This window comes from Leucopleurus acutus, assembly GCF_964270905.1.
Source record: "Leucopleurus acutus genome assembly, chromosome: 19".
In the NCBI taxonomy this organism is placed as follows: Eukaryota; Metazoa; Chordata; class Mammalia; order Artiodactyla; family Delphinidae; genus Leucopleurus; species Leucopleurus acutus.
In genome coordinates, this window is record NC_139161.1 from 45,026,284 (window position 1) to 45,046,192 (window position 19,909).

At 43.3% G+C, this 19,909-nt stretch overlaps 2 protein-coding genes across 3 annotated transcripts in view; one reads left to right on the forward strand and one right to left on the reverse strand.

Annotated features, from left to right (window-relative positions):
• Positions 1-1,437: 1,437 nt before the first annotated feature.
• SDF2 (stromal cell derived factor 2) lies at positions 1,438-9,700 on the reverse strand. The gene is made up of 3 exons (XM_082860001.1): positions 9,348-9,700; positions 5,445-5,641; positions 1,438-2,312 (listed from the first exon to the last, which is right to left on the reverse strand). The coding sequence occupies exons 1-3, from the start codon at positions 9,496-9,498 to the stop codon at positions 2,025-2,027; spliced, it is 636 nt and encodes a 211-aa protein (XP_082716127.1). The 5' UTR covers positions 9,499-9,700; the 3' UTR covers positions 1,438-2,024.
• A 225-nt stretch (positions 9,701-9,925) lies between these two features.
• The window catches only part of SUPT6H (SPT6 homolog, histone chaperone and transcription elongation factor), a 31,444-nt gene continuing 21,460 nt past the window's right edge, over positions 9,926-19,909 (forward strand). For both annotated transcript variants that reach the window (XM_082861212.1, XM_082861211.1), the window contains exons 1-4: positions 9,926-10,035; positions 18,535-18,676; positions 19,455-19,613; positions 19,712-19,788. In XM_082861212.1, coding sequence (XP_082717338.1) covers positions 18,568-18,676; positions 19,455-19,613; positions 19,712-19,788 — 345 coding nt within the window. In that variant the 5' untranslated portion in view covers positions 9,926-10,035; positions 18,535-18,567. The remainder of the gene's footprint in view (positions 10,036-18,534; positions 18,677-19,454; positions 19,614-19,711; positions 19,789-19,909) is intronic.

A 19,909-nucleotide genomic window follows, 5' to 3' on the forward strand; every position in this document is an offset into this window, starting at 1 on the left:
AGCAACAATTTATCTAGGAAGCAAACATAATTATATGAAATAGAGAATTCAGGGCCAACTTTATTTTGCCTATTTCCTTCTCTGTGAAGTCATTGGACAAAGATTCCTTCCAACCCTAGTACAGTGATGTTAATACAGTATAAGCTAAAAGAATTATTTAGCTTCAGATTCTTTGACATACTTATTTCAAAATAAGTACTTCATATCCCTTTGCTCTGACATCCTAATCTCCATAAACATCCTTCAGGATTTCTCTTGGAGACTTTTTTCACTTCTTCAGATAAAGCACCATTTCAGCTTTCGCCTAGGTCACCCAAAGTTGCTTTTACCCCTCCAACTGGTTTCCTTCCTCATCTAAGCCTCTTATTGGTCATTTCACGAAATCTTCCCAAGGGCTCCACCACTGTTTTTTTCAAGTTCGTACTTATCTCTCGGGCGCTATAGTCCCGCCATCCACCTTGTAATCTGCAGCTTCAAGGTATGTTCTGTCTGTGAACCTTCAGAGAAGGCCCAACAACTGAGTAAAAACTCTGACCAAGCCATGAAGGGGTACTTGCAACACAACTCCCTACTCTCATTCATGTTGTGAAAGCTCATCCCTTTACTCAGCTGTTTCTATCACTTCCTTTCTTTCTCCCCAGACTGTTAACCACCCTACTCCCAACTATCTCAATGGCATGAAATGTTGATTTTATCACTTGTCTACTTCTTTCTGGAGAGCTCTCAATGGAGCAATACAACTGAAGTGGAAAAAGAGGGAAGAAGGCAGAGATGGAGCTCAACTAGTTCCTGGCCTCAGCTTACTGAGACAAGCCCTTGTAAAAGAGATCAAGTCTTTTAATGTTACAGGTCACGTCTGGCACAGACCTGGTACCCCCAAATGTTCAACATTAACTCCCTAAAGCAAGTAAGGAAAAAATCCAGAAGTTTCTAAAAATAAAAAGGCCCGCTAGTCACTGAAATTCCAGCAGATGACAAACACTTCTGTTCCCCACTACCATCCTTGAAGGACAGAAGCAAACTTCCTGGAACTGCCAAGCAGAGGAAGGGAAGAAGTGAGGTGAGTAGAGGACAAAAGCTTTCTAATCCCCTTTTCAGAGAAAGATATCTACATTTGTCCAAAAAGTATAGTTATCATCCAAGAACTAAACACAGTTGTACTGCAGTAAAAAAATGAATTCTTGTCTTCAAATTATTTACTAGCTTTAAGAATTCAGGCGGTTACGCAACTTTTCTGTTCTGCATTGGTAAAATCGTAGTATATACCCAGTAACATACCTGTGAAGATTAAATGAGGTAAGATCTATAATATGGTGCCTAGTATTTAGCAAGCAGTAAATAAATGTTGGTTCCACTTTCCACCCCTACCCTTTTTTCTCAAGTACAATTAACATATCCAAAGTAAAACATTTTATTGGCTATTTATTAAGGGTCTATAGCCATAATTAGTCAAAAAACTAATAAAGATGAGGTGCTGAGAGAGAAGTAAAAGTAAAGATAGAAAAAGTGGGATGAAGTAAGGCTTTCAAAAGGGCCCACACCAAAGGTTCCCATCATCTCAAAAGAGTGCTAGCAATGACTCTTAGGACTCAAGGATTAATCAGATTATGACATAGCATGCCTAATAAATGACAATACAGTGACTAACAGTGAAATTTTTTTTATCATTCTGGAGAAAGTGGGAGAAAAGTCACACACATTAATAATCCATGATGCCAAGATTCTGAGGAATAAAAATTTCCCAGCTAGGAGGGATGCCTCCCTCCGTTTTTGTTTTATTAATATGAATAAAAAGCATCTGCTCCTTCACCAACAAGTCTTGTACTCAGAAATAACTGACCCAAGTCTGGGAGAACAACCAATTCAAGTGTGAAGGGCTGAGGCTTCCAAACACATCCACTGTTTCCTATCATGTATCTTCATCTCAGTGGTGACATGGTCACCTGTGGCAGGGATCCAAAGGGTGAAGGAGCAGCAGATGTCTATGAACACTGTGTGGTGACAGTGGCTCACAGCCTCCAGACTCATAGCTCTGTGTGATGGCCTTCTGCCTTCAACAACTCACTGGGCTTCATGAAGATGCCTTCCATGGCTTTCCAGTAATTGTTCTGGCTTGGCTGGGCCATGCCATGCACCTCTTTTTGCCCACTGATGGGTCGACCATATTGTTCTCCTGTGACAGACAGCAGAACCTCAGTGGAAGAATGCTTGAACCGCACCTCACCATCCCTCACCCAGTAGGGCCCATTACAGAGCACTGTCCAGTCATCCAGATAGTCGCCTTCACCTTCCTCACCAAAAGCACTCACTTCCTGGAAGACACAGATAGGTAGCGACATTAGTATAGCTGACACATAGGCCTGAAAAGGGGAGGGAGGCAATGGGAATAAAACTAAGACTATCCAAAAGTGATAAATAAGAGGCTTTCCAGTGTTGTTTAAAAATAAATAAAATAAAATAAAACTGTGGAAAAAAGATAAAAAGACACCAAAGACATGAAATCACTTGCCATAAGATTATGGTCCAAATGTTTACTTTGAAAATATTCCTATATTTGCCTTATATTTTCTATTATAGTCTTAAAATACTTTACCTCTTGTTATTTGACTTTAAATATTCCTGCCTCATTCCCTTAACTAGACATTAAGTGACGTGGTGAGAAACACAAGTTGGAAAGGGGATGGGCTCTGGAAACAGGCAAACCTTGAATGTCAGCTTTGTCCCTTCCTGTGTAACTCCTTTGGGCTTTCATTTTCTCCTCTATAAAATGATGACAATAATACCTTACAAAATAATTGTGAGAATTAAGTAAAATAATAAATATTAACTGAGCAGAGTATAGCAGATTCTATCTTCCACTCGTATTCTAATCCCATTCCCCATAAGGCCAAAAATTCAGAGTTTCTATCACAATTTTAAAAGTAACTGATTATTTCAGACATACATAATTTTTTTTAATTGAAGTATAATTGACCTACAACACTATGTTAGTTCCAGGTGCACAACACAGTGACTCAATATTTCTATACGTTACAAAATGGCCACTACCAGACACATACAATTTAAATATACACTAAGAGCTATAAAATTTTAGATGATAAAAATCAGTCATTTGGAAATAAAGTCTGTAAGACTAAAGGCAAAAGAAACTGCACATAATTAACAATTCTACTACTAATACTTGTACACTGGAACTGAACAAGTAAGTAAATGGATGACAGTGTGAGCAGCCTGGTGTCTCACTGTTAGAATGGGAATTCACAAATAAGCAAAGGGAGGAGGCTAAAATGGTCTATGTGGCAATGGATTAGAATTGGAGGCATCAGTAAGAACTCATGTTTAACTTAATATAGATATAGATGGTTACATATGTGAACACTTACAATAAATATGAGTATATACACATACATACATATATTTCTTTGCTCTGTCACGTGAGAGGGCCTAAAAGAAACAAAACCCCCTAGCAACAAGCTCATGAAAGGCCTAGATCTTGGTTTAAGAATACCCTTTTCCAATAAAAGGAAGCAGGACTCCATAGGCAAATAGCTGATTCTAGGACTGGGGCAAGAAATATTCAAGATGAGCCTGGAATATCTTTTACTGCCAGAAAGTAAGGAAGTGTTAAAACACAGCCACACGCATACACAATGATGGGAGCAGGTCAAATGGACACAGGAGACAACTGAAAGAGCTCCCAACAGCCAAAGTTGGAAAAATGTGAGCAACATAATGAAGACAGTGATATTGGATTATAACTCAACGTATAAAATAAATATCCAGGAGTCCATACCAATGAAAATAAATGACTGAATAGAGAAAAGACAAATCTTCCATGCAGAAGAATTCCAAATAAATTATGTAACTATTCTACCCTAAAGGAAGAGGAGCATAACTCCCAACTCAAGTATGAGCTGTGCACAGTGACTTCCTTCCAAAGAGTACAGTATGTAAAGGGAAAAAATGAAAAGAATAACTTTACAAGAGAAACCTGAAAAACACTACTTCAGCCAAGTAATCAATATCAACAATCATAAGATACTATGTACCCTTTATAGATGGGATGAAAATGGCACCTCTGTGGTCTTCCTCCCCAAAACCTTTATAAATCCAGTTTAATCATAAGAAAAAGATCAGACAAATTCCAACAGAGGAGCATCCTATAATATACCTGACTAGCACTCCTCAAAACTATCAAGGTCAGGACTTCCCTGGTGGCACAGTGGTTAGGAATCCACCTGCCAATGCAGGGTACATGGGTTCAAGCCCTGGTCCAGGAAGATCCGACGTGCCACGGAGCAACTAAGCTGTGCACCACAACCACTAAGCCTGCGCTCTAGAGCCCGCGAGCCACAACTACTGACCCTGCGTGCCGCAACTACTAAAGCCTATGCACCTAGAGCCCGTGCTCCACAACAAGAGAAGCCACCGCAATAAACAGCCTGCGCACCGCAATGAAGAATAGCCGCCACTTGCCGCAACTAGAGAAAGCATGCATGCAGCAACAAAGACCCAACACAGCCAAAAATGAATAAATAGATAAATTTATAAAAAATAAACTATCAGGGCTTCCCTGGTGGCGCAGTGGTTGAGAGTCCACCTGCCGATGCAGGGGACACGGGTTCGTGCCCCGGTCCGGGAAGATCCCACATGCCGCGGAGCGGCTGGGCCCGTGAGCCATGGCCACTGAGCCTGCGCGTCCGGAGCCTGTGCTCCGCAACGGGAGAGGCCACAACAGTGAGAGGCCCGCGTACCGCCAAAAAAATAAAAAATAAAAAATAAACTATCAAGGTCAACAAAAACAAGGAGAACCTGAGAAACTGTCACAGCCAAGAGGAGTCTAAGGAGACGACTAAATGTGATGTGGATGGGATCCTGGAACAGAAAAAAGACAGTAGGTAAAAACTAAGGAAATCAGAATGAACTATAGACTTTACTTGATAACAACGTATCAGTATTGCTTTATTAACTGTGGCAAATTTACCATACTAATGTTAAGATGTTAATAGGGAAAAATATGTACAGAGGGGGAGTGGGAGGGAAGCAGTCATTAAAGGATCCACATCCTTCAGAAGTTCAAGGCTTAAAATAAGTGGCACAATACCTAATTCATTTTCCTAATGTGGTTAGTTGGCATCATTAAAAAATAATAATTTTTATCGCAAGTTTGGAAAACACTGGGTTTCTTTATTGCAAGATTTATCAAGATAACTTATGATACACTAACATATACCTATTCTCTCTTTCCTCATTTCCTGATTTGATCTAAATGTAGTCTCCATTTTGACCAGAAACAACTTCCTTCACACTTATGAGACAGAGGCAATTCTTCAGGTCTGCACAAAAGAGAAGATCTATACCTGGAAGAGAAAGGGCTAAGAACCAAGATATCAAACAACTCAACTGAGTAATGAGCAGCAATGACCCACAGGATGCCACCTCACCTGGTTTCCAGAAAGAGGTGAGGTGAAGTGGTGACTATGGAGGTTTCGGCCAGTGTTGACATGTGTCAGCCGGATGGGCTGACCACATCTGATGGGGGTTCCCCTCTCACACACTGTGGCCGTCTTCCCCCGTATCCTCCAGTAACTATTGCTGTCATCCACAGAGGTTACACCTGTCACTGACTGCTGCCCACTACCTGCAGTCAAAAAGAAAAAGAAAAGAGGGTGAGCTCAACCTGACCCCTCTCTTTCCTATGGCTAATAACGTGCCCTGTGTCATAAAATAGGTTTTGGGGCTGGGAAGAAAACCCCATGCTTCAGATTTTTTTCTTCTATGACATTAAAATATATATGAAAAATGTTAAATGTATTTATATGGTATTAGTTATTATATGACAAACTATGTTTAAGAGTGTACCATATCAGGGCTTCCCTGGTAGCACAGTAGTTAAGAATCCAATCCGCCTGTCAATGCAGGGAACACGGGTTTGAGCCCTGGTCCGGGAAGATCCCACATGCCGTGGAGCAACTAAGCCCATGCACCACAGCTACTGAGCCTGCGCTCTAGAGCCCGCGAGCCACAACTACTGAGCCTGCGTGCCACAACTACTGAGCCTGCGTGCCACAACTACTGAAGCCTGCGCACCTAGAGCCCATGCTCTGCAACAAGAGAAGTCACCGCAATGAGAAACCCGCGCACTGCAATGCACAGTAGCCCCCATTCACCGCAACTAGAGAAAGCCCGCACACAGCAATGAAGACCCAATGCAGCCAAAAATAAATTAATTAATTAAAAATAAAATAAAATGAGACCGTTTTTTGCTGTCAACTTTAATCCAACAAGCCATTACAGCTCTCCAATTCCTGTAAGTGATATATCCAACATATTACAAAAGTTTTTTTTTTTTAATTTACAATTTCAACATTTTTTTTTTTTTTAACTTGGCTGCATTGGGTCTTTGTTGCTGTGCACGGGCTTTCTCTAGTTGCGGTGAGCTGCGGCTACTCTTCATTGCAGTGCGCAGGCTTCTCACTGCAGTGGCTTCTCTAGTTACGGAGCACAAGCTCTAAGTGCGCAGGCTTCAGTAGCTATGGCACACGGGCTTAGTTGCTCCGCGGCATGCAGGATCTTCCTGGACCAGGGCTCGAACCCGTGTCCCCTTCATTGGCAGGCGGATTCTTAACCACTGCACCACCAGGGAAGTCCCACAAAAGTATTCTTAAGTCATCTAAATTTGGTTCATACTACTTACAAATGGTGCGATTTTGCAGGTTACAAGGTACTAGGTTAAACATGTAGCTACAGGCTTAAAAAAAAGTGGATATATACAAATAATAATTGCTAACCAGCTAACGTGTACTTGAGCAATTACTGAGTATCAGATACAAACCCAGGCTTTTTACTTGAATATTCTTAATTGATACATTCATCTACTCTCTGAGATAGCTATTATTATTATCACCCCCATTTTACACTGGAGTGTTAAAAAGGCTGAATAATATGCCCAAGATCACATAATCTTAAGAGACAATGCAGGGTTTGAACCTAAGTGGGCCAACTCTAGAACTCACACTCTTAACCACTCTACCACCTGGCCTCCTACAAAGCTTTATTTTCTGTTAAGTCCCCCCAAATAGGCCACTCATATAAACTCAAGGGATATTCTCTTCCCTAGGCCTCATTCACTATTCAATTCTTTGAAGGCACTCCATATTTCCCAGACACTTTCCTCAGTCACTCTTGCCTATTCCTCCTAGCTTTCCCTTCAGTCCCCTGGCCCTGCCTGACCACAAACTTTTGATGACACTTCCCTTTTACCACTTAACATAACTGCGTTGTACCAGTTATCTGGGTGAATGTTTATGACTAAACTACCAGTTTCTCTCTCTTGCTTCTTCTACTCAATGATTTTGTTATATCTTAAAAAAAAAAAAAAAGGCTAACCAACCCTCCCTCCTCACTTCTGGTTACTGCTTTACAGTTCTCTTGGTCCTCACTTCCATGCCTCACTAAATCATGGTCTACACTTTCTGTCTCCTACTTTTCACTTTCTATTCAACCCTCCCTTCCTTTCCCATTCTTCAACTTTAGGATTACCCAGAGTTCCATCCTTGGCCCTTATACATTCTTAAATACTGGTTGGAGATCAAGACAGAAGCATTTCCAAGTGCTTCAACAAGTTTTTCAAGTGACTCAAATTGACACCAGACTGCAAACCACAGTTCATCCTGGGCAATTTCATTTACTCTCCCCACATCTTCAACCACCACCCAGACAATGATGTTGTACTTAACTCTGTATCTCAGGCTCAGCACAGATCTCTCTCTGAGCTCCAGACTGAACCTGGTTCTCAAATCTGGATGCCCATCAGAAGCACCTGAAGAGCTTTTTAAACCTATAGATTCCTACTGGCAGCCTCTCTCCACCCACATTCTGATTCAGTAGATCCAAAATAGGAAACTAGATCAAATTAAAATATAATAAGTCTGACACATAGTAAGTATTCACTGAATGGCCGCTAGGATTATTTTACTTTATTTTTGGATGCATTGGGTCTTCGTTGCTGCGCGCGGGCTTTCTCTAGTTGCAGCAAGTGGGGACTACTCTTCATTGCGGTGTGCGGGATTCTCATTGCAGTGGCTTCTCCTGTTGTGGAGCACAGGCTCTAGGCGCGCGGGCTTCAGTAGCTGTGACACGTGGGCTCAGCATTAATGGCTCACGGGCTCTAGAGCGCAGGTTCAGTAGTTGTGGCGCACGGGCTTAGTTGCTCCGCGGCATGTGGGATCTTCCCGGACCAGGGCTCGAACCCATGTCCCCTGCATTGGCAGGCGGATTCTTAACCACTGCGCCACCAGGGAAGCCCACCGCTAGGATTATTAAGACGTCCCAACAATGACAATTCAGTTCCTCTCCTAGTCTACCTGGCCAGACAGGTTTTGGGTATCATAAACCACAGACCAGTCTCCATCTAAGAGAACTCCTTCCTCTCTTAGCTAATAGCATCATCAGTTATCTAAGACAGAAATCCAGCAGTCATCTTAGATGTCTCTCACATCTCACTACCTGAACTTTTTTCCTCTCCTTTCTGTCTGTTTTCATTTTCTTGTAACTTGCTCACTGGCTCACTACTGTATTTCCTGTATCTAGAACAATATTAGACACACAGTAGATTCCTTAAATTTATACTGAACGAATGAATCCACAAATAATTGCTGAATTATAAATGAACCCACAAGCTAAGCATTTTAGTTTCATATGTTAAAAAGCCCCCTAAACAGCTTCCTCTCCAATTCCAGTGAGTGCTTCAGTTCTTCTTTACAAAAAGGATAAGGTCTGAGTGAAAAGAGGCCAAAGGTAAAGAGTTGAAGAGCAAGTGTAAGATGGAAAAGAGCTAGAACAGAGGATTATAATCAAAGAATGAGATCTTGGAAGACTTCAGAAATAACAGCACTTACTGTAATTTTCTACATGTCTGTCTCTCCTGCACTGAGTAGTACCAGCCTGCAGTAACTGAAAGCAGACTTTGACCCTGGACAGATGTGGATCGAACCCCATCACTGTCATTCACTAGCTGCCAAGGTTTTGAGTATGCGATTTATTTGAGTCTGTTTCCTCACCTGTAAAATGGGGATAATAATAGTCTATGCGTCGTCGGAATGTTGTAAGTCTTAAAAAAGCAAATATGTAATGTGCCTGGCACGAAGCTCACCACATAGAAACTAAGATTACGATTAAGATGCTTAAGGACCACTCAACTCTCGGACTTTCCGCCTCCAGACCTCAGGAACCTCCCCCGGGCTCCACTAACCTTCCCAGACCACACCCCTCAGAGTTTCTCTAGGCCCCGCCCCCTCCGGAGCCTACCAGGCCTTCCCAGCCCACCCGAACCCGGGTGGCCGTACCTGACCCGTAGCGCACGTCGTGTGAGTGCAGTCGCACGTTGTGGCGCGTATTGAGCAGCTTCACCACAGAACCGCATGTAACGACAGCCAGACTGGACGAGCCCACAGCACTCCACAAACCGCCGAACAACAGCAGCAACACCACAGCCATCCTGTCTGTAGCGCGGTGCCCCAATCTTCGAAGAAAACTCGGCCCCTCCCCGGAACCGGAAGCCGCGGGTGGAACCAGAGAGAGGACGGAAAGGAGCTCTAGTCTGGTCTTTATGGTTCCTTTGGCTAGAGCGGCCTGAGGAACAGGCTAGGTCTGGTTGCTTCCGACCTCCTCGTTCAGCTTATTCTGTTCCGGGGGCCCTATGAGAGTTGCTTTCCTGAACTGCTTCGGCCAGCCCAGCTACCCCCATCCCTTCCTCCCCACCCTACCCCCGCCCCCGGCGAAGCCCGGAGACCCGGTTGGGAGAAGAGAGCAAGCACTGGTCCGCCCACTCCCAGTGACAGGGGGCCGGAAGTGACGTAGTACGTTGACGCAGCAGCAGCGGCGGCGGCGGCGGCGGCGGCGGCGGCGGCGGCGGCGGCGGTGGCGGAGGAACCGTGCGGTGGGTCCGTACTATCTTTTCCCAGTCTCGGTTTGAGGACTCCATTTTCCTCGTTGGGGGCTTAGCGCACCGGAGAAGCGACGGGCCTCAGGCAGGTAAAGTTTGGACTGGAAAGCGTGTTCCTCGAATGGGTCAGCTGGGGAGCCAGGCTCCTAGGGCCTGGTCCCGTAAGGGACGAGGTACTGGGGAGCCGTATGCGGGAAGAAGGGGGCCTCCGGCCTGCCCTGCTCTATGAGACAGAAGGAGGAAGAAAGCGGGGTAGTTGCTCAGAGTCTCAAGGCTTTTCCCAACCCTCTGCCACCCAGAACCCATGAATTGGGTGGCCTGTTGTGTCAACAGGCTTCCTGGGATGCCGTCCTTCTCTCGCAGCTTCTGAAAACTGGGCCGCGCGGTAGGGTTTGGAATGGAAGGGACCTGGGGCTTCCGAGTCAGGATCAGGTGATCGAATTGTTTGTCCTGGGGATGTGAAACCTACGGAGCTTCCAGCAACTCGGCCATCAGGCTAGAGCGCGATGCCAAATTCCGTCTTTTTCCATATTGTTGAATAATATAATTAGAACTTTTTGTAGATGGCTACATTCATCAAACGCTTACCACACACATGAGAATGGGCTATTAAGACAAAAACTTTATATTCTTCCAGTTTCTGCCTTTCTCTCCAGGGACTCTCTTGAACCAGCTGGAGCGGTTCATTTCCCGTGTTTGTTACAAGTGCTGATACTTATTTTTCTGTTAGAGGAGGCCTCAGCTCTCCTAAAATACTTCACTGTAATATCAGAAGTAGCAAGGGAGTATTAAGTTACACTGCTGTAATTAATGAACATGGAGAGTGTAAAGAATTTTGAATTTCGTTTCTTGGGACAAAAAAAGCTTTGTTCGATCTTTTTTAGTTTAACTGTTTATATGAAAGTTACTGATTTTTAAGTCTTATGTATTGATTACAAAAGTATGATTGCTCCCCCATCAACTGTGAATTTAGAGCCCTTTTGCATGACTTGTGTTCCTCCAACCAGTACAAGTCTGAAACATCTGAAAGCTTATTTAGTTGGTTTGGGCGGCTACTAGATCAGATTAGCATGGTATTGCTACTCCCGAAGAGATTTAAATCTCATCCTGGGATTAATCACATCGGAAAGTGGTGCAGTCACATATTACAGTTGAATTTCCTTCAGAGTTTAATCCTGGGTTTTCGGCATGCTTCCTTCAGATGACCCAGTCCTGTGGCTTTAATAACCATCTGAAAGTTGGCAACTCCCGAGTTTAAGTCTCTAGCCCAGCCTTCTCTCCTCTATGTTTAAGAATCACACAGAATGCCTATTTAACAGCTCCATTTGGATGTCTCTTAGACATCCCAAACCTGACATAAGAAAAAGAAAATTTTGGTTTTTCCCATCATCGTAAACCTGATCTTCCCTACATTACTAAGTGGTACTCTCATCCACATGCTTACCAAAGCCAGACCTCTGAAAATCATCTTGGATTCTTTTTTACTATCCACACCCCCCTCACCCCCCCGCCAAGTCTTTCATTAAGTCCTGTCATTTCTACCTGCAAAATATATTTCAAATCTCTCTTCTATTCTCCATCTCAACTGCTGCTACCCTATTCCAAGCCACCAGCATCTTTTGCCCGAGCTACCACAATAGTATCTTCAGTTTTCTCTGCTTCCACCCAGAACCCCTCCCAGTCCATTTTCCACATTAGCAGGATCGGGTCAGGTCAGATCATGTCATTTCCTTTTCCAGTGGCTTTCCGTGACCTTCGCAGCCTGACTTGAGCAGCCCCCTTCTCCCTCTCGCATTCTGCTGCCTTCACCATTCTTTGGTCACACTGGCCATAGGACGTTGCCTACAGTATGCCAAGTTCTTGCCCACCTTTTCAGCTAGGAACCTCCTCCCCTGGCTCTGCATACCACAGCCTGCCCATTCTTGACCTCTTGGCCTAAACTAACCCTCTCTAAGGTAAGGGTGTTTACTTCCTTCCTAGCACTTACAGCAAGCTTTATTTTATTTGTTTGTGGTTTGTCTCCTAGCAAATTACAGAATACAGGTATCCTAGGGGCAGGGAGTTTGTCTTGTATGTGCCTGGCATGTAGTAGGCACTCATTAAATAAATATTTATTTAATTAACAAGTAAATTACTAAGTCAGTTCTTGGTTTAAAACCCTGTAGGGGCTTCCCAGCACCTTTCAGATAGAATCCAAAATCCTTAAGTTGTCCTATCAAGATCCTTGTGGCCTCACCTCTAACTCCTCATGAACCCTCTCTCCAGTCAAACTGACCCTCACTGTTCCTGCTACAGCATATTCTGGGCCTTGCGCTAGGAGCACTTTTCTCCAACAACACCACTTCTCGAACCATCTCCAAAGAAGCCAGCTCCTCCACTTAGTTAATTCTGCCTCACTATTTAAGGTCTTTATTTAAAGTCACTTTCTCAAAACCAGGTTAGAATCCTCTATTACAGGCTCCCATGGTACCTTTGCCATCAATTTTTTTTCTTTTAACATTTATTTAATAATTTTTAAAATTTTATTTTTGGCTGCGTTGGGACTTTGTTGCTGTGCACGGGCTTTTCTCTAGTTGCGGCAAGCGCAGGCTTCTTATTGTGTTGGCTCCTCTTGTTGCAGAGCATGGGCTCTAGGCGCGCACGGGCTCAGTAGCTGTGGCTCGGGGGCTCTAGAGCGCAGGCTCAGTAGTTGTGGCACACGGGCTTAATTGCTCCATGGTATGTGGGATCTTCCTGGACCAGGGCTTGAACCCATGTCCCCTGCATTGGCAGGTGGATTCTTAACCACTGCATCAGGGAAGCCCATGCCATCAATTCTTTAAAGACCTTCTGTACTTCTAGATCTGGGATTACTAAACTAAGAAATTAGGCCACTCCCATTCATTTACATACTGTCTATGTCTGTTTTTGTACTACAATGGCAGATCAGCCCTTCTGTGCTAGAGCAGGAACTGTCTGCTCCCCCAGTGTGTGATGCACAAGGCTCAGTAACTGTTGCAGGGATACTGAATCTGGTTACATATTTTAGTTGTTCCTGCACCTCGTTTGCCCTTGTCTCCCAAGGAAACATGGAAAGAAAAGAAAAAACTAATATTTTAAAATTACTTATTATGTTAACCATTAACAATAGTGCTTTTTACGCCCAGGCATTGAAAAGATTCTTGAAAAGATTCTAAGACTGTTATTTCTTATAAATACAGTGTGCATGTTAAAATAGTTATAGGTATAATTAACATTTTCTGTATTCTAACATCTTGACTTGATGTGATTAAGATTTTCCTAACAGAGTTCTGAATCCCAAATTTAAAAGAACTTGTCTTGAGTGGACTCTGAATACTTTTGTTTATTAAACTCGTAGGATTTTGTATTCCAAGTTGGGTAGTCATTTGTGAACACCTTTGGAGTAGTCCTAGGCTCTTGCTCATCAAATGCAGAATGTCTTATAGTTTAAACTCCACACCAGACTTCTAGGGCTATTCTCCAGATCACTAGACCCTGTGAGACCTCTAAGCCTTTGCTCATGTACGGGCTTCAGTAGTTGTGGCACACGGACTCAGCAGTTGTGGCTCGCAGGCTCTAGAGCACAGGCTCAGTAGTTGTGGCGCACGGGCTTAGTTGTTCCGCCGCATGTGAGATCTTCCCGGACCAGGGCTCGAACCTGTGTCCCCTGCATTGGCAGGCGGATTCTTAACCACTGCACCACCAGGGAAGCCCCTGTCGTAACTTTATTTACAAGTTTTTTGTGAGATGAATATGAACACTAGGGTCAAAAGCATGTTTTACTTATTTTTATATACCCAAGTCCCAGCACAGAGCTTTACCCTAAAAATACAAAACTGTAAACGTTAATTGAAGCTGCCAGTGGAGGGAATTAACAGACATCTCTTTTTGCTCTGGTCTCCTTGTAATTGCCTCCTACATCATCTTGTTCAAAGGGAGGGACTGTGGAGGGCCTCCCCGGTGGCAATCTGATCCCAGCTCCATTGCTCTTCCAGAGAATGTCATGGTAACCGCCAGCCTGTCCCTTTGAGCCACATCTTGTACTGCAGCTGTGCTTCCGCCTGGAGAAACCTTCTCCTTTCACCACCCCACTCCCCTTCTGGATCTATTTCAGTAGCAAATTTAACGTACAATCTGAATATGGGGAAAATTCAAGAGCATAAGTCCTAAATACAAAATACAAATGACTCAGATATCATATATTAATGATAATCACATACTAATAAATAGTGTTTTTGTTCTGGAATAGTTGCTGTTTGCCAACCTCAGCCTGCAGTGCTGCTGCAGCACCCTCTGCACATCTAGCTCCCCCAAGTTGCAGCAAATCAGGATTGCTTCTTGCACAATCTGTTTTAACTAGAAGTCTTGGCAATGAGTTAGATCGGAGGCATTCCCTAGCTATAGCACAGCATGTACTTCATTGCTAACCTAGGGAATGGGAAGAAAGCTGCATGCAGCACAGAGCACCAGCTGCCCGCAGAACAGAATAAAGCTGTGCTTTCATCAGGTAGGCTGTCTGTTTCTCTCTGCTAAGTAGGCTGTAGGGCATCTGGTCTGGAGGAGCTGGCATTTAGTGTGAAGATGTTGAGGCCTTACAAGACTGAATTTGTGGGTCTGATAGCCTATAATTAAAGCAAGCTATCTGTGGGGGCTGCTGTACCCAAATCTATTTTTAATGACTTAGTTCAGGGCTGAAAGACAGCAGTATTAAAATTAGAGCACCACATTTAATCGGCAGAAGTTTTAGATATTCACTTTTGGCTGTACTCGGGCTGAATGACCTTAAGGATACAGATCCTGGGGGGGAAAGGGCATCAGTCTAACCCAAGGCTTCCTGTATCACCACCCTGTGGGACCTATACAATGGTGTAGTATAGTGGCTCTCAAACTTTTTGAACTCAGGACCCCTTTATACTCAAAGATAATTTAAGATTCCAAAGACATTTTGTTAATGTGAGTTATATCTATTGATGTTTGAGATTTATACATATAGATGTTAACCAGATTAGAAATTAAAATTAATTTCTAAACTAAATTAATAATGACTAAATAAATAGATGAATGTTAATTCATTTTAACATAATAATAAGCCTGTTTGCAATATACAAGTATATCAAATCAACACATTATAGACCTTAACCTTACACAATGTTATATGCCAATTACAGTTGACCCTTGGATAACACAGGGTTGATGTGCTGACCCACCTCTCTTCCCCTCACAATCCCATACGGCTATCTCTGCCTCAAAAACAAAGGAATTGATGAATGACTCACCCAAGGGCAGGAAACTGAAACAATTTGGATAGAATCAAAACTCAAACCCTGGGCTTCCCTGGTGGCGCAGTGGTTGAGAGTCCGCCTGCCGCTGCAGGGGACACGGGTTCGTGCCCCGGTCCGGGAAGATCCCACATGCCGCGGAGCGGCTGGGCCATGGCCGCCGAGCCTGCTCATCCGGAGCCTGTGCTCTGCAACGGGAGAGACCACAACAGTGAGAGGCTCACATACCGCAAAAAAAAAAACAAAAAAAAACTCAAACCCTGATTCTTTTGATTCCACATATTGTGATCTCTAATCAAACACAAACGGTTTCCCACATTTAATTTAAAGATCTGTAAAATGAAAATACAGATACTACTATATTTACTGGGTAAAAAATCCGCATATAAGTGGACCCACGCAGTTCAAACCCATGTTGTTCAAGGGTCAATTGTACATGAATAAAGCTGAGAAAAAATGTAAGCCCACTACATTTTAGCATAAATAACACATTTTATGAAAAACAAGTATAATCTTCAAAATAAAAAACGTAGTAAGAAGAGTGACGTTGTTTGGGGTTTTTTTTTTGGTTTGGGGGGTTCTGTTTGGGGGGTTGTTTTGGGTTTTGGGTTTTTGGAGGGGGGGTTGTTTTGGTTTTGGGTTTGGGTTGTTTTGTTTTGGTTTGGTTTTGGCAAATCCTTTTAATGTCTGCCTTAATAGAGGAATGCTGGATTCTCCTACCTGCTTCTGCATTCAGTCTGTTGTGATACTACATGTCTGCCGTATAACCTCTGGAAAACTCCACTGTACACTCATGAGAGAAAGGAGGGGGTGATCCCTGGACCACACTTTGAGAACTACTGATATGATAGAAACAACTGTTTCTGTGGAGTCAGACAGACCTTAACTCAGATCTCACCTCTTGCAGTTGACAGTTGTGTCGCCTTGAACAAGTGACTTAATCTCTGAGTCTATTTCCTCCTTTGCTGAATGGAGAGAGAAGTGTGCTGTAACTCCTAGGACAATGTAGGGGTTAATAGGTTATTTATTAAGTGTCTGGAACTTGGTAGGTGTGCAAAAAATATTCCTCAGGGCACATTTTTTTTAATTGCGTAAAGTACCCAGGAAAGGCCTATATTAGTTTTGGGTGGGTTTTTGGGGTTTGTTCATTTTCCAATTCTCTTCCTGTGTCTGCTCTACATATATGTCAAAATACATAAAATTATTTTAAGGTTCTTATTTGGCCCTCTACTAGACATCAGCTCCTTGAGAACATACAGTCCTGTTTCTCTTCAAATCCCCAGCTCCTAGCAGAGTGTTTGTACTTGGTAGGCATTCAGTACAGTTTGAAAAGAATGGCATCTGAAACCTCAGCCTAAAATTGAACATAATACCATGTCATTGACCCTCCCTTTCCACCAGAACTTAGTACCTTCAGTTTTATTTCCTTGAGCTCAGTTAATCTTAACTGGTTATGGTATCAGTTGATATCAGTAAGGGTAATTTTCAGGAGAATTAGAGCCACAGAACTTAAGCCTCCTTCTAGAGCTTAGACCACTAGAGGTAGCCATTAGCCACCCTCCTCTCTCTCCAGTTCCACTGCCATCTTTAACTGGGAAGACATGAAACAATAAATAATCTATTTAACAGATACTTAGCAGTTTCTATTTTGTATAGAGCACCTAGTGGGAAACAGCTTATCTGGTACAGAATAAAGTACCACGTAATGCCTCTTATATTGCCGTTTATGTTTTCATGGTTTTTATTAGCCCTTCAATTGGATATCATCTTTGACTTCCAGAAGCTTATAGTCTAAGTGGAGAAAATGGACATATGCAGTGGACCGTAATTCAGGACATGAGTGGTGCTGAGTTGATCAGCAGCCAGCTTCAGGATTCCAGAATGGAATCTTGATGCTGTGGTTTGTGTGATCAGTGCTGTGTGTTTTTTTTGCTTTGTTTTGTTTTTTATATTTTTGGCTGCGTGGGGTCTTCGTTGCTGCGTGCGGGCTTTCTCTAATTGCGGCGAGTGGGGGCTACTCTTCGTTGTGGTGCGCGGGCTTCTCATTGCAGTGGCTTCTCTTGTTGCGGAGCACGGGCTCTAGGCGTGCAGGCTTCAGTAGTTGTGGCACATGGGCTCAGTAGTTGTGGCTCGCGGGCTCTAGAGCGCAGGCTCGGTAGCTGTGGTGCACGGGCTTAGTTGCTCCGCGGCATGTGGGATCTTCCCGGACCAGGGCTCAAACCTGTGTCCCCTGCATTGGCAGGCAGATTCTTAACCACTGCACCACTAGGGAAGTCCCAGTGCTGTGTTTTAAAGCCCAGGAAACTCCATTTCATGGTTCTGTGGTTCTCCACTGCCATTTCCAGACTTTGGATGCATCTGACAGCGGGAAAGTAGAAGACAAAGTTGGGATTGGTTGGTACAAAATTACAGAATGCTGAGGAAAATTATGCCCAGGATTCAAATTTAAACTCAGTTAGCATTTTTTGAAATAGTAGACTAGGTTCTTTCTCCTATGTCATGTAATATTCTTAACTATCCTGCGAGGTAGGTAGTGCTGTTGCCATTTTCCAGATGAAGAAATTGATATTCAGGCACGTTCAATAATATGCTTAAGTTTATATACCTAGTAGGTGGTGGGGCCAGGATTTGATCTCTACTCTTACGCCCAGCAGTTTTTGTATTTAGCTATGTTGCATTTAATTTGTAGGCCATGGAAGTCTCTTTCAAAGTGTTTTTTGTATTTTTGGTTTTTTGGTTTTTGTTTTGCTGGGGAGGTAAATGGTCACAATAGAGTTGTGGTTCTAATGTTTCTGAAGAGGCCCCTTCTCTGCCCAAATGCTCCCAACCACTACTCACACAAGTGGGCTCCACTTCATGAATCGTTGTTTAATCTGTCGAAAAGGATTTTCCTTTTGATAGTGTATATGAAAGTTCCTGTCATTAAGTTGGCATTTAGTTATTGTTTCCCAAACTTATGAGTGAGTCATATAAACTCACTACACTGTATCCCTACCTATATAATTATTCCTACACTAATTTCTTCATTTGCCTATTTCTGTCCCCAGATGGTAAGTGCAGTAAAACTCTTTGGACAAGCAAGATGGTATATACAGAGCAGTCCAGTATAATTGCTTTTTTTAAGGTACACATGAGAGGGGCAATTGTGAGAGGAATGGATAATGGAAGAGATGGAGCCATCTGATTCTTACTCTCTCCTCCAGGTAGAAATGATTGGGCAGATCAGTGGCATGTAGCTGAATGCTTTTTGTGGCAATGTTTAAAGGTCCTCTGTCTCATTTTTTATCCCCAACTCCTTTCCTTCCCTAGTCATCTTCAGGCAGGCCGTGAGAAGCTGCAGCAATGTCTGATTTTGTGGAAAGCGAGGCCGAGGAGTCAGAGGAAGAGTACAATGATGAAGGCGAGGTGGTGCCCCGGGTCACCAAGAAATTTGTAGAAGAGGAGGATGACGGTGAGGAAGCCCCAGCCTCAAGCTTCTCCCCAGTATTGCTAAGCTTTGGATAGTTGGATTCTTGCTGATGAGAGGCTCAGGCTGAGCACAGAAGTTATCACACATGAGGTACCAGCTTGAGAATTTTCAGTCATTCATAGAAAATATTTACTGAACATCTGTCTGCTGTATGCCAGGCACTGTACCTAGAACTAGGAATACAACATAAAGTCCCAGCTATCGTAGAGCTTATATTAGTGGGAGGGGACAGACAGTAAACCAATAAATAAATACATAGGTAATGTTTCGCTCTTTTAGAGACTTAGCAGTGTTGGTATTTATGTACCCACTTTCCAAGTTCTCTGTCCAAATCCAACTATTAGGATCATCAGCAGAGTGCAACCATGAAATTGCGCTAGAGACAGAAAGGAAAATGCAAGCTTCATGAAAAGCATTATGGATGAAAGAAGGAATATAGCTACTGAGTTTATAAACTGAGAGGAAAACAAAGGTTACTGGTGGCTGTAAAGCCTCTAGTAATGATTTTGACAAGCCAAAGTAATTAGGAAGCTCATCTTGCCTAAATACAGATGGTGAATGTGGAAAAGAGATATTCTTTTCCAGAAGCTGCTCTAAGTCAGTGGTCATGGTTTTGTATCTTTAGATGAGGCAGAAGAGTTAACATGGCATCCAGGTCATTAGGTTCAGAGCAGATGAGAAATAACAGTTAAGCAGGTGGCCCTGCCCCAGCCCCAGCCTATTTCCCAAACTGCATGCCTCAAACATGCATGTTTTCCAGATGAGGAGGAGGAGGAGGAGAACCTGGATGATCAGGATGAACAAGGAAACCTGAAAGGCTTTATCAATGACGATGACGATGAAGATGAAGGGGAGGAGGATGAGGGTAGTGACTCTGGTGATTCAGAAGATGATGTTGGCCACAAGAAGAGAAAACGCAGTGAGTAGCCTTTCCTTAGGTCAGGTGAGGATGGGGTTTAAGTCATAGTGGAGAAGGGGCCTCCCCATCACCATGGGCAACCACTCTGTCTTCTCTAGCATCTTTTGACGACCGCTTGGAGGATGATGATTTTGATCTCATTGAGGAGAATTTGGGTGTCAAAGTCAAAAGAGGAGTAAGTGCCCTTTTTGTCTCTGTCCTTGGGGGTGAAGGAAGAAGCCCTTGAAATTCAGCGACTCTGGGGGGAGGAGGCACATCCAGAACAGTTTGGGGAATGTCAGCGGGGAGAAAGTGGC